The following is a 14,352-nucleotide window of genomic DNA, read 5'->3' on the forward strand; positions in this document are numbered from 1 at the left end:
GTTGTGACGTTTTGGCGATCTCGCAATCGCTAGTTTGTTGGCTCTGCGCTGCCGTAGCGCAAAGATGTCTGCCTCCATGGCTGCGAGACCCGCTCCTATGTAATTATAAATAACGAATTCTAAGGCAATGCAAATATTAAGGTTAAGAGGCTGAGCTCGTAGATGATGATAAATAACATATTTATGTATAATATATTACATTTCTGACTGTATATCCCTGTAATTATTACACACTGTAGCTTTAAAATGTTTTGATTAATTTATGACCAAACACAAAAATAACAAAAAAGCAGAAAAGAGCTATTCATGTCCAATGTTAGAGTTACTGAATGAACATAACTGATTGTGCTTTTATTTTGAAGAGCTGTAAGCGTCTTAGTTGTAATGATAACTCCTAACCACCTGCTTTAGATAGTAAATCTAAAGCTTGACTGAAGTCTTAGTTAGCTCCACTTAGATTCTATACAGATCTAATCTAAGACTTCAGACTATGAATATGTGAAAGTGATGTAACAATACCGTGGCTGACGATGGTGGGATCGGCATCCTCGGACCCAGGCGTCACAGAGGCTGTAGGACTCCATGCCTCACATGTCCCTTTGTCTTCCGAAACTGGCTGAGCAGGTGGAAAACTCTTCTGATCATTCTTTTGTTCTTCTTCAGGACTGGCAGGAGTTTTTGGTGAAGTCTTGGTCTTTTGTGGAGTGGCCTTTTCTCTCTGGAGCTCTATGCTTGGCTGGTAAATCAGTGCAGCATATGTTCATGTATTTCACACCACAGCAAGAAGAAAAAAGGCTTATTCATTTGCTACCTACCTTTTTGGGAATAAGAGGACGCTGTCCCTCTGGTCCCCGCCCTCTCTGCTTCTCTTCCTGCAGTCTTTCGCTCTTTTCTTCTACATCTGATCTTTCCGTCTCTTCTGATAACAAAATAATAGGAAACCATCAATAATTAGTTAAATCTTTGCTTCTGGGTCAACGGTAAAAGCCATAAAGGAGCGATTTTGACGGAGACATTAGGTGCTGCTTCTTTAGCCCTGGGTTTAAAAATGTTTAAATTTAATCTTTAAATTTAAGTAAGAACGCTGCTCATTTTCTGTATGAAGGTTTAGCTGCAAATTACAACAGATAAAAAAGTATACATAGCATAAAAGCCGAATGTTTGTGTATTTTTCCCGATTATAATCCTTATACAGTATTTACATTTGGCAGTTTGGTATTCGCATCAACAGTGGATGTCGAAGCCGTTAAATTACAGACTATCCTTGACTAAGACTTTCTGCGATAGTCAAGGATATTATGCTCCACCAGCTTTAACAGCTGCTACACTTCATCAAATTCTCTATAAAATAGTTTAGAATATCATTTCTGTGTGTGAAAGTCCCTAGTTGGAGCTTATAGATTTAAAGCTAACACTATACTATTGTGGTTACATTGTGGTATTTTTACAGATGTTTTCGATTCTTTAAGAGGTATAACCCAAAATATCTGTCTAAGTTTGCTTTCCAAGCACTTTGACAGAGTCTGAAATATACATTTATACCACTTCAGCCTCCCTTTCATGGATGTCAAAAAAATGGCAACAAACTTCATGTTCTCAGTATTTGATATGTGACGGACCATCAAAGAGTAATGTGTTGTTCATTGTAAAGTGGAATTAGTTTAGAAATACAATTCTGAATGTGGAGTTTGGAGTCCAATTTACTGTGATTCCCTTAAAATAAAAAAACACTATGGAGTAGAATTTCCAAACCAGGCAGTTTGTACTTTTTTGTTATAGAATTTGCAGTACCTATACTGTCCTGCAGGTGCCTCTGCCTTATCACAGCCTGAGTTGGTTTGCTGTGCGGAGGAGGCTCTGGCCTTGGCCCACAGGGGGCCATGCTGCAAACGCCGCTGCTTTGGATGTCCTCTCCCGCCTCGGTCCGTGACTCAGTCAGTGGGACAATTCTCTCCTGCCTGCCCGTCTCCATCTGTCTGTCCGTCTGGTGTTTGGAGGACACCACATGCCCGTTACTTTGAGTATCTGTCGGGGCATCTGAGATGGTGTTTGATCCATCAGCGCTGTGCTGCATCTCTTTGATGTCACACGTGCTGCTGCTGTCAGAGTCCTCGATTTCCGCCCCGATACAGCTGTACACCATGCTGACCAGATCTGTGGACTGCAGCAGGAGAGATGGCCATTCACAGAATTTTAATTAGTCAGAATCAGATAAATGCTTTTTTTTTCACTGTTCAAAGAGGACACAAATGGAAATTTGATTTTATGGTTCCCCTATTTACAATAATATAAAGACCTATTGTGATTTTGAATATCTAATCATCAACGGATTTCTCAATTATCATTCTAATATTATTTGAATACAGCAGTGAGAGTTAGGGTAGCCCCCTTTGGTTCTGTAAGAGTGCGGCGCACAGATTTAAAATAAGCCTTAAAGTCGATGTTTCACACAAGCAGCTACACAAATCCAAGACATAAAAAGGCTGAGAATAGCAGGTGGTGGGCACAGCATGCAGCTCTGCTCTGTGTCATCACTTGGGAGTACAGGAGCTGGAAAAAAGATGTTCATATCTAACATCTTGATTAAAAAGCAGACTTTAAAGCTGAGGTTTTATTGCTATTCTACAGTCTAAGATTAATTGTGCAACAGTGTTCAAAGCTCTGACAATAAAAAAGATTCCGCAACTTTAAACTTCTGCCAGCAAAATTTTTGAAAGAACCAAAATGATAATAGAGGCCCTTTTCTTCTCTGTTACTTCTGCTACCTGCTGTTGCAACATTCTGTTACAGAATAATTTGTTTTCTAAACTAAGCAAAGAGGTGCATCTTCAAGGATACTCAATTTAGTCTCTAGCTTATCATAAATAGTAAGTGTCTCAAGAGCTGCTTGTTTGCAGTGACTTTTCAATTCAACTTACCTGTCTTTGGATGGGGCAGGGGGGGCTGGCAGCCCTCATCCCATGAACAGGTTGGCCCTGAGTTGGCCGAGGTGAAGACATGCTCCCGTTTGCTCCAGGAACAGCGCTCTCTGGCCTCACTGTATCTTTAGGGTGCTGAATCATAGAGTAGACGTTCTCTGAGGCTCCCCTTGAAAAACAAAAATAGGAAAAAAACAGGCAATGATTCAGCTTGAACCTGAGAGGCCAGGTAAAATGTTTTGTTTGTACAATTCATTGTCATTGTGCATTGTCAGTGAAAACAACAGCAAAATAATCTAGCTCAACCTCTGCTACTAGTTAAGGAGTTTTCTTTTCATTGTTGCCACATACTGTACAGTAGATGTTCTTCATTGTGCTTCAAAGGTAATAACATTAAAGCAACTGTCTAATGTTGCCACATGCTCATAACGAAGGAGTGATTCCCACAAGTCAGTTACTAGATGGAATAAGAAGGGTTTTTATATTACAATCAATGTGGAATCTATGTTATTGACTTGGAATCTGTCAGTATAATTAGATTTAAATGTATTTCTTGTAAAGTGCTGTGAGGTGGCATGTGTTGTTTGGAGATATTTGAATAAACATAATTGAGTTGCTGCAAGAAAAAAAAGAAAGAAAACAAATTAAGAAAAGACCAAAATGAAAGCAGTAATAAACATCCAGTCTACCAGTTTAATATCAATCTGACATCTAACTATATTACAGTATTTTCCGGACTATAAGCTGCTCCCTTTTTCCCACGCTTTGAATCATTCCACTATTCTGTGTTTTTTTCTTAACTGCCATAGTGGGAAGTTACATTTTGGGCTAATTTTCATTTAGCTCAAGAACACACTAGCAGCACGCATTACAGAGAACAAACGTCCCAAATTCACACATTTTGACATTTATTTGCTACATTAAAGCTTTGGAACCGAAGAAGAGACTTGGCTCAACTCCTGCAGAGATGAAATAAAGAGCTGACAAAGCCCCATATTTCAGTAGATTTAGATTTATTTATTTATTCGACAGGAACAATGTATATTAATAAGCATTCCTGCAAATGCACCAGAATAAGCCAAAAGGCTATTTTTCAGCTGTTGTCCCTGGACAGATCTTAAAATTGTCTACCTAAAAACACAACAGTAAGAATTTTACAAAGAAAAATACAAATATAAAAAGAAATAAAAACAGCTATAACTCTTCAAGACTTGTTTAGAAATACAGAAGTAATGTTCGCTAGACTACAGATTTTAGGTTAACAAAATAGAATAACACATACAAAATAATACCATATATATATATATATATATATATATATATATATATATATATATATATATATATATATACACATACTTAAACATACATATACTGTACATACATACATATATAAAGCAGAGACACAAGTGGCAAGCTCTTACTGCGGCGAGCCAACAAGCTAATGGGAGCTAGTATTCCTACTGCAAAGGCTTTATGTAGAACTTCACCTACAGGTTTTGTGGGAAACAGTTTAGTTGATGTCAGCGGTTTATAGCCGAAGTGAGTTTTTTTTATTTATTTTTTTTCAAAAAATGTCATGGGCGTGGCTTATAGTCCGGAAATACACGTTAACTGACTTTAAAAATATAAATAATGACTTTACTTCAAGTGAGACCTCTTTAATTCTTCTAGTGACTGGATTGAATCTTTATGCATTCTAAGCAGATCTGTGAGCTAAAAAAAATACACTGGAAACTTCATCAAGTGGCACTTTTTATAGCTTTAAAGTCCCCACTTTGTCCTGCCCTCAAATCTCTCCTCTGAGAAAATAGATGTAAAAAAAAAAAAAAAAAATGCTAGTCTGTACTTTGTCCATTTGGCAAAGCAGAGTGGTTTTAAAGTGCTAAATCAAAATTAAATAAGACCAGCCAGAACGTACGGAGTGACATAAATTCAAAGCAAAAACAGTTGAATACATAAAAATATTGTTTCCGCTGCTCAAATATTTATGATTTTTAAGCATGCAAAACCCTGCATCTACTGTATATTCTTTTAACAGCCGTCATGATCAATAAGTCTATGCGCCTATAAATCCCTAATGGTCCCAGTTTCACACAGCTCAGGGCCAGGTTACTTCTTCTCCAATTTTGATTTTTTTGCATACTTACTCCAAGTCCTGATTGGAGAAGGTAGAGTTGCGATTTTTGCGGAAGCCAGAGAAAATCGACAGCACACTGCGCCTCTTCTTCCTCCTGAGTGATTGGGCCTGATGGAGGGATGAAAGCTGACTGAAAGAGATGTAGAGAGATAAAAAGTGCAAAGGTGAAAAATTGGATGGAAGATTGGAGGATTAAAGTTAGATGGCTCATTTTGTGAACCTGCACTAATACAGTAATAGCAGTAAGAGGACAAGTACCGTTTCCAAAAGGACATAGGACCGAGCCCTGCCAAAGAATTCATACATTTTTCACTGGGTTTTTTTAGTTGTATATACAGCAACCACAGTTAAAGATTTTGGTTGCACAGTAATCATGTTGTGTTAAAGCCATAGCAAGGAAAGCAAGCCTTGACAGAGTTGAAAATGGACAATCAAGGCTATTTAAAATGTATTTCAACATGTTGAAATATTGAAGTAATTGTAATTGTAATATCAACAACACATTTAAAGTGTTATTTAAAAGATTTTCAATGAAGGGCTTTTAAAGGGATTATGATGCATGCTTTTATGGGAACAAGGCTTGTGGGTGAAATGGACATGATGAAGGTTTTTGCTGAAATGAATCTCAGTGACAAACAAAGCAAACTGTATATGAGATCTAAATGTCAACAGGGTTAATTGGTCATAAATAAACAGGCTAAATAGGACAAAATAAAATCTGAATATTTTCTAATAAAGTTGTTATGGTTATTTTGAAAAAAGTAAATTCTTGTATTTGTCAATAACCTTTTTTAGTAGAGCAGGACAAACCAAACTGATCAAGTTATCATCTACAAGCCATGATTAATGCAAACATATTCCCATTAGTTTTCAGACTTGTGTGTTTTAGATCTGTCGCTGACTCAGTCTGTCTAACTTAAAGTGATAGACAATTAAACAGCCTCCAGTGATCTTAATGGCCTGCTGAGAGAGTAATTGAATCATTTAAATCATCTGTGATGGAGCAGAAAACATCTAAAACATACAGAGGACCAGAATCAGGGAACGTACGGATAATCACTTATCAGTGTGGGATGTGGATTAAGGGGTATTCTGATACAACTCTTTCATTTGAGATGGAGTACAATACCAATATTGACCCAATATCAAATGATCATAAATCATGCAAACGTTCAATACTTATATTTTTGTGTATATTTAAAAAAAAAATCTCGACACAGTGATGAAACTCAAACAGAGAACAATAGCCATCAACTAATGATTGTTCAGCAGGACAGCTGCATCGATGCATGCATCAAGCTCACAGAGTTAAACCTCATGTTGGGGCACATATCGTTTTAAGCAAAGTTTTGAACTGAGTAATGCAGTAAACTGTGTTTATAAGCACATCTGTCAAAGAGAGGCACCTGCCAAAAAAAATTGTATCTCTTACACTTCATTATCAGATTCATAAAGAAATATGGAGCAGCTTCAAGGCAAAAGAATGTTTCAGCCATGTGGGAACATTTGTTTTAATTTTCTCGTCGTGTCATACTGTTCCACTCAGTTATCACACGAGTAATCTAAATTGAAATTAAATTCAAACTGACTTTAGTTAACCATATTTACTGCATCCTCATTCACATGTTTGCTTAAATTTTCATGTTATATTATCCCATTATTTATTGACTGCATTTAAAAATATCAAAGAGATTTTCAATTTAAAAGATATTAAATAATACAATACAACATCCAATGACTTAAAATAAATTGTTGCCCTAGGTCATCGAGTTTAGTCTAATAGGCTAGCTGTAAGGCTTTAAAATTTTCAGCAGGTGTCAGTATTGAGTGATACAGTATTAATACACTTTGGCAATGTGTCAAAACGCAGTGTCATCAATAGGTATGAGAGCCTCTGAACTATTTATAATTAACCAATGCGTTACCAAAACTGTTCAAAGCAGCAGTACTTCGTTGTACTTCTTTTTTAGCTGATATCAGACAAATTTCATCTACTGATATAAGATTGGGACATCCCTATAGTAGATGTAGTCTGATTCTGATGTCTTAAAAAATGAATATTGCTTGCTTAGTTAGTATATTTTCGTGTTTTCTTTAAGAGCTTTTTATGAGAAAAAAAACCCCTGAATGTTGGAAACTGTAAATCATTATGTTTACATTTTATCACTGCTGCTTACTTCTTTATCACTTTAAAAATAGAAATGCCTTGAGAGCTGTACTGAATGAAATTTATTTTTGTATACGCTCTATGTGTCAAAGTCTAAGTAAGTATAAATTATTGAATCATTTGATATGAACACATTAAATATGATAAATAGTTTTGTCCTGATGATATAAAAACAAGATATTTTGTTTATTAATGTTTCAATTAGTTTATTAATTAGTTTATTTAACATGTGATATACTATTGCAGGTGTATTCATGGCTAATTTTCAGTGCTCATCACTGGAAAAGCAATGACAAAAGACACAGAGTTTAAAATGTCAAGATTGACTTCAGTGGTGTCATAGTTTAGAGCCATAGGCAGAAAAAGCTGTCTAATAGATGCTTTTCTTAGAAGCTCTCTTTTTCCACTGGCGAGTAATCGAGTAATTGAGACCACTGCTCTGAGTGGAGCTTCAAGCTTACAGAGGGCAGAAGGGGCTTGCTGATGCAAACATTTATACATCTGTTTTTAACAACAACACTTTATCAGATTTTGTATACTTTAGTGAATTAAACTTCTGCAGAGGCTGACAGTGGTTCGTTTGACGAAGTTTCCTTTTCTAGCATCTTCAAAGCTCTGTATTAAACCATTTCAGTGGTTTGATTATAGTAGCTGCTGCCTGTGACCAGGATGTTTCACAATAACTCAGTTGAGACAAAATCATGGCATACTTAAAGATATATGCAGCAGGAAGTGGGGAAAAATAATCTTTGAGCATTCTAAAAGTATAAAAATGTTATTTTGCCAGTAATAAGTACATGTGACTTTCAAACGTTAGGTGTGTGTACAAAATTAGACCAAGATATTTCACCCCCTCAACCTGCATAATGTCAGTTCTCTGGATGACATTCAATTTAAATAGAAGTAGACTTAGTATTGATCCATGTTGAACTCTTTCTCAATGCTATGAAGGACGATTTGTTGTTATTGATTATTACACATCGTTGCCCTGTTTTTAAGACTGTCTTAAAAAACTTAAACCGTTCAAACAAACTGATCTTAATCAACAGCTGATTTAAGTTGTTCAATAAAAAAAATATTTGAGAGTTCAGTCACCAAATTGAACAGGATGCAGTATGCCATGAATCTGTAAAGCTGTAAGGAAACATAAGCTAAGTCTGACTCATGTGAAACAGGGAGCAACAATCTTTTCTACAGTGTTTTTATGTGGATTTTGAAATTGTCCTTAGCTGCTTCATAATTTTTTTTAGTTTTTTTGTGGTCAAAATGATAATATGCATACTGTGTTGAACTGGTAGTCTGATAGAGTCAGGGAGTGAAAGATTTTTGTATGAGCTAAATGAAAAACGGAAAGTATGTGCAACCCAACCTGTCAGGTAGAACTCTTTTGCTGTAGAAATCTGGCAGTCCATCCTCCAGCATACTGACTCCTCCATTCTCAGAGCAATGCTGTGCACAAATAAACACACACACACATCAGAAAACAAAAGTGATCAGTTCAGTCTGCCAAGTCTATTAAGAGCTGAAGGAATGACAAAAAGGTGCGATCATTTCAAATGTCTGGCTAGAAAATCTGAATATGTTGCCAATAGAAGTGAGTTTGGAAACACTTCTTTTACCACGCTGCCCTAATAAATCTGCTCCGATTTAGAAATGAGCTTTGAAAAAGGACTAAACAAACTGCTTAGTTTGTTGATGCCCTGCAGTCCCTCGGGAGACGACAGTTCGCTATTAACATTTGAAACACAGTCACATGTGGCAGCCTCCTACGTTAAAAAGAACTTATTTTTAGAATGTGCCTTCGGCTACAAACACAAGATGAATAACCAAGGTTCACACATAATGTAGAAATTGAGGTAAGAAAAAAACAAATGCCTCAAAAATAAACATGTTGGTTTTATGATCGAACCTCTTAAATCTTTATGCTGTTAAATTAGCACTAAAGAAAAATGCACATCAAACCTTAAGAAAATCATAAATTTTTCTCCTACCAAAATATCCCTTAAAGGAAAAGTCTGGTCATATTCAGAATTCAAACTTCTGAAAGTACTTTAAATATGAAATGATTACATACTGTTCAATAAATGATACTTTATTTTTTAATTAAGAGTAATTTCATTTGAAGAACACTACTACCAGTTTGTGACGTCATGGTGCGGTATCGGCTGTTGATCAAGTCCCAGTGCTGTATCTGGTGTTTTTCACAATGTGATATTATCCAAGTCATCTTGAAATCATTCTTTTTCCAAATGTTGGCTACATATAATGTTTTTTTTTCTCTGGCTAGAAGTTATTCAAGTTGGCAATCCAGTCACTAACCCATCCTTGGTGGATCATGAATCGGAAAGGTGAAATAACAACTTTTTTTTTCATGTTTACCCGATGTATTACAACATTGAACGTGGGCATTGTCAGTTTAACTATAGCTCTCGCGAATTTCAATGGTGAAGTCCTCTCGAAATCTTAAATAATTGTTGTTGATTGCAGATTTGTTTAGTAGCTCCCATTTTGCTTGTAAAGTGGGGAGAATGGAGCTAGACTTACCGCACTGTGACGTTACTGCCGGAAGATGTCAGTAAGATGTGCAAAAATGGTAGCCTGACGTAGTCCTACTCAATTCTAGTCAGAATATGAGTCTCATACAGCTCCATAGAGCTGTGATTATGGGGCGTGTTTTGAACCAACCAGGAAAAAAAATGCCTCTGCACTCAATTGGACAGACGTACAACCAATAAGAGCAACGGAGTGCGTGACGTATGTTAAGCAACGCATAGTTGTTGTCAACAAAAATCAAAGCGTGCAGTTGCACGCCTAGAATAAGAAGATGAGCCTTGATCGCGTTTCTCTGTTCCTCTTTTAAAATTAAATTGCTGTCGATATCTTCTACAACAGACCTAATAGCAGAATCTACTCACCTCAACTCTCCGGCGGCAGCCATTGCTGTTGTCACCCAAGCCCGCTTTGGTCACGTGGTTGATTACGTTACTGTCGATCATCTGTCCATCATAGTATAAAGCCCGCCCTGACAATTTGATAGGATCGCCTGACAGTGGGCGATAATACTCACGCTACCATGGAGCAGAGCCAGACCGAACTTCCCGACCTCAAACCTTGTGGGCGGGACTAAGTTCGGAATGGCACCCAGGCTACAAAAATGGCCAGTCAACTCAGTGATTGCGACAAGTTATTTTTTAACTGATTGAACACAAAATTCATTAAAACCCCGCCAATGTATTAGTTTCAGGTATAAATAATGAGCAATTTATCAATCCTTAGTGACCCGACTTTTCCTTTACAAAACGCTACAAGGAAGCAAAAGTAAGCTACAGTGGAAATGTATTAGACCCATTGTTTTAAAAGGGCATAGAAATGTTATATTACAGTTTTTTTTTACATCTATACACCAGAGTCACTATGGTTGCATACCAAATTTTTGGGTGACGGGTGGTATAATACTGTGCATGTGCAAGGGGATGTGGCTAAGCAAGTAAGCACTAGAACAGATTCAGTAAAAAGGCTCATTGACAACACTCTAAGTAGTTGCTCTTCAGCTTACGGGGGTTAATATAACAAAAATGTTAAGTTTAAAGGGTGTGATTACTATTCAAATGCACTTTATTTATGCACATTAAGTCAGAGAATCTACTCACAGATTCAGGAGGAATGTGTCCTGTCCTGTGTCGCCGCGGTGGGCGTGGCCTGACATGGGTAACATGACGTAAAGGTGAACCGTTGGTTGGGAGAGTGGAAAGGCATTCCCAAGATGCGGAATGAGTCAGAGAAGCTGAGTGGGAAGGAGCAGAAGGAGTCGGAGAGGGACTGGGTTCATCCCCTAAACCTGTGAGACAGACGGTGATTTAAGGATAGATCTCAGAAACAGAATAAGATTAACTGACAAAGTGTTTTATGCATATGAGGAATTTGCTTTGGTGATAAAGTGCTACACACAGACCAACATACAGTTAACAAGAAAAGAACTTAAAAATACAGTATATAATGTGGAATGAAAACTGTGTAGGAATGTAAAGAGAATAGAGAAAGCATGTACGTTTTGCAGAACTTAAAGTTTTGACACCAACAATATAACATTTAATTCAGATAGCATTTACACCTTCTGAGACGATGTCACATCACATTTTACCTGCATCACATTATTCACTTTGTTTGCTTCTGCTCAATGAGATTTAATATATATATATATATTTGAGTTTAGAGAGAAGACTCACTCATTCTGGTGGAGACAGGACGAATTCTTCTAGTTCTGGAGCTTCGCTTCTTTATAGCCATGGTATCCTTTTATTAAAGAAGATAAAACAAATATACATTGTCATACAAGAATACCTACAGTGCCTTACAAAAACATTCATAACTATGGAAACGTTTTCACATATTTTCACATCATAACCACAGATTTAAAGCATTTTATTAGAATTTAAAGGGACAAACAAAAACAAATTAGCTTCAGTTCAATCCAGTTTATTTCTATAGCGCCAATTCACAACCCATGTCATCTCAAGGCACTTTACACTTCACCAGGTCATACAATTAAATTGATTTAAAGTTTTCTATCTAAGGAAAACCAGCTGATTGCATCGCCTCATTGACTTGGATGCAATCCCTCACACTAAGCATGCCTGTAGCGACAGTGGAGAGGAAAAACTCCCTTTTAACAGGAAGAAACCTCCAGCATAACCAGACTCAGTGTGAGCGGCCATCTGCGAAAGCCAACTGATTGCAGCTTGCTAAAGGTCATATGGGAAACAGCTAATACAAAGTAAAATGTGCTTTGACACATAACACACGCTATTTCTAACACAACACACGGTAGAGGCTGCATCATTCTGTGGCTCTACCTTTTTATCAAAGTTATACAAAAGCTCTTCAAAGCTAATAGAAAGATTGGTAAAGATATATGCACAACAAAAACAATCCACTGGACTTGTTTTCCACTTTTTTTTTTGGACAGACTATGATGACTATGATGACAGAGAATCTTCACCAGCATATATGCACAAAAAAATTTTATAGATATATATCCCAACAAAATATATTGCAGTTTTGTTTTTTGCATGAAAAAAGGTTTAAAGGTAAAGTCCCTAACATGTATTACGCCAAAGAAGTCCAATCATTGAGTTTAGCAAACACTTACTATTCCCAGGTTCACTCCAAATTCCTCATCAGGGAACTCCAACGCTTCAACAAGTCTGGAATGTCTGACAGATCTTCTACCAGTCCCCACATCATCCCAACGTTTTGCCTGAGAAACCTGTCGCAGCTGATGCAAAGCTCACATTAATAACATGCAACACAATATTCATTCAGATTCTTTTATCAGTGAATATATTGTCCTTAAACCCATCATCCTATGAGAGATGAGTCTATCTCTCTATCCAAGAGGTTCACAACAAAGTAAAGGGTGAATTGCAGTATGAGTTTTAAAATCCCGAGATGAATATGAATTAAACTCAAGTTCTTGATCATAAAAGCAGAGCAAGACATCATAGAGGACAGGCTGGCACTGCAGTAAAACACAGAGAGAAGAATGAGACATAACAGGGGAGGGAGTGCATGGAATGTAAAGCAGAGCTGGGCAGACAATGTTGCTACTAGAGATGTATTGGTCGGTTTTTGGCCATGTTAATTTCAAAGACTCTGTTTTTATAGAGATCCTGCAACATCAAACCATGCAGATAATAAGAACAGAAAGTTTTTTTTAAGCATTATGTTTTTACTTTTAAAGAAATAAAAATGTGTGATGCAGGTAAACACAAAAATCAGCCACTTAGACATAACCTCAAATATAAAAGATTTCAAAAATATTTCTGCTGCTGGTGTTTTGATTCAGTTCAAATTTACCTTGGCAAAGGATTTGCATCAAGTTTTTATTTTCATTCTACTGAGCTGTAAGTTTAGGGGAAAAAAATAATATTACTTTGTATTAATTGCATACAACTATTAAGGGAAATAGCCAATGAAGTTAATTGATTTTGTAAAAGGTTAAATGCTTTCAACTATCTTGTATGCTTTAAAATGGCAAAATCATTTTTTTCTGTCAAACTATTTTAAAATGACCTTAATGTTTCACTTGTTTTACAAAATTCGTTATCAAAGTAACAAATTAGATTTGGTGAAAATGTTGCAGAGGTCCATAAAATTGAAAAATGCAGAACTGTTTGAATTATTTTTCATTATGTCCTTGGAAAAATGAAATTGGAGCAGTGCATTACTGAGTTAATTATTCTTGATGGAAGATATTTGTCACGATTAGTTAGAGGGCTTTTTCTGCTCAAAAAAGAAAGTATGCAAAATGACAGAAATCTAGATGTAGATCACAATTAGAGTACACTTGAAATGATACAACATCAGCATAGCATCTAGCGTCAAACCCACTGGCAGGGGGAGACAACCTGGTCAGTTGTCCTGGACCAAGGGTAAAGGTAATGGCCAGAACCTGTCCCTCAAACTATCCGCAAAAACCAAAGAACATTTTTTCTTTTTCAAAAAAAAAAAAATGCTAGTTGACAACAAAAACGTGCGACATTGAAGTTACACCAAGTATTTTCTTAATAATGTGTTTTTCAAACTTGTCCTTGTGATAGTAGGGGAGTATCAACCACAAACCCCCATTCCCATAAAATAGTTTGGCCATTGATGTAATGTCTGTGAGTTTATTAAGATGCTCCACTAAAGAACATATTATCCTAAAATGCTTGTTTGCTTTGACACAGGAGGAAACAAGAAACTCAGAGACTAAATCTTCCTTTTTGCTCTGTTATAGCCAGTATCTAATGGTGCCAATATCAGGTTTGCAGTTTGCAAGTCCAGCCTCATGTGCCGTTGCTTTGATTTCATTAACAACCTCAGCAGTTTCTTCCAGTTACTTGTTGTTTATCTTTGCTACTTGTAGTTATAATCAGGACAAGTCCATTAGGAGTCATTTAGAGGAAATGTTATTATTTGCCCATACATGACTACCAGGTGAGTCCTCCACAGGAGCAGCTGGATCTTGGCCAGAGGAGAGCGGCGTGAATAAAAAAGAAGGTTCTACTGTGGAAGCTCAGCCGCTAAAAGGGGGGTTTTCACCAAAACCTCTTGAGGTTTATTTCAGATTGATTAATCTAAATTTG

General features: G+C 36.7%; 1 protein-coding gene across 1 annotated transcript in view; it reads right to left on the bottom strand.

Moving 5' to 3' along the window:
* The window catches only part of lrrc16b (leucine rich repeat containing 16B), a 131,215-nt gene that overhangs the window by 6,921 nt on the left and 109,942 nt on the right, over positions 1–14,352 (bottom strand). Inside the window, exons 29-37 of the mRNA XM_015379428.1 lie at positions 12,375–12,500; positions 11,452–11,518; positions 10,876–11,063; positions 8,595–8,674; positions 5,069–5,188; positions 2,919–3,087; positions 1,792–2,161; positions 816–919; positions 520–736 (exon numbers count right to left, since the gene is read on the bottom strand). Of these exons, the coding sequence (XP_015234914.1) occupies positions 520–736; positions 816–919; positions 1,792–2,161; positions 2,919–3,087; positions 5,069–5,188; positions 8,595–8,674; positions 10,876–11,063; positions 11,452–11,518; positions 12,375–12,500 (1,441 nt within the window). The remainder of the gene's footprint in view (positions 1–519; positions 737–815; positions 920–1,791; positions 2,162–2,918; positions 3,088–5,068; positions 5,189–8,594; positions 8,675–10,875; positions 11,064–11,451; positions 11,519–12,374; positions 12,501–14,352) is intronic.

Source organism: Cyprinodon variegatus, unplaced genomic scaffold (genome assembly GCF_000732505.1).
Source record: "Cyprinodon variegatus isolate N-32 unplaced genomic scaffold, C_variegatus-1.0 Scaffold192, whole genome shotgun sequence".
In the NCBI taxonomy this organism is placed as follows: Eukaryota; Metazoa; Chordata; class Actinopteri; order Cyprinodontiformes; family Cyprinodontidae; genus Cyprinodon; species Cyprinodon variegatus.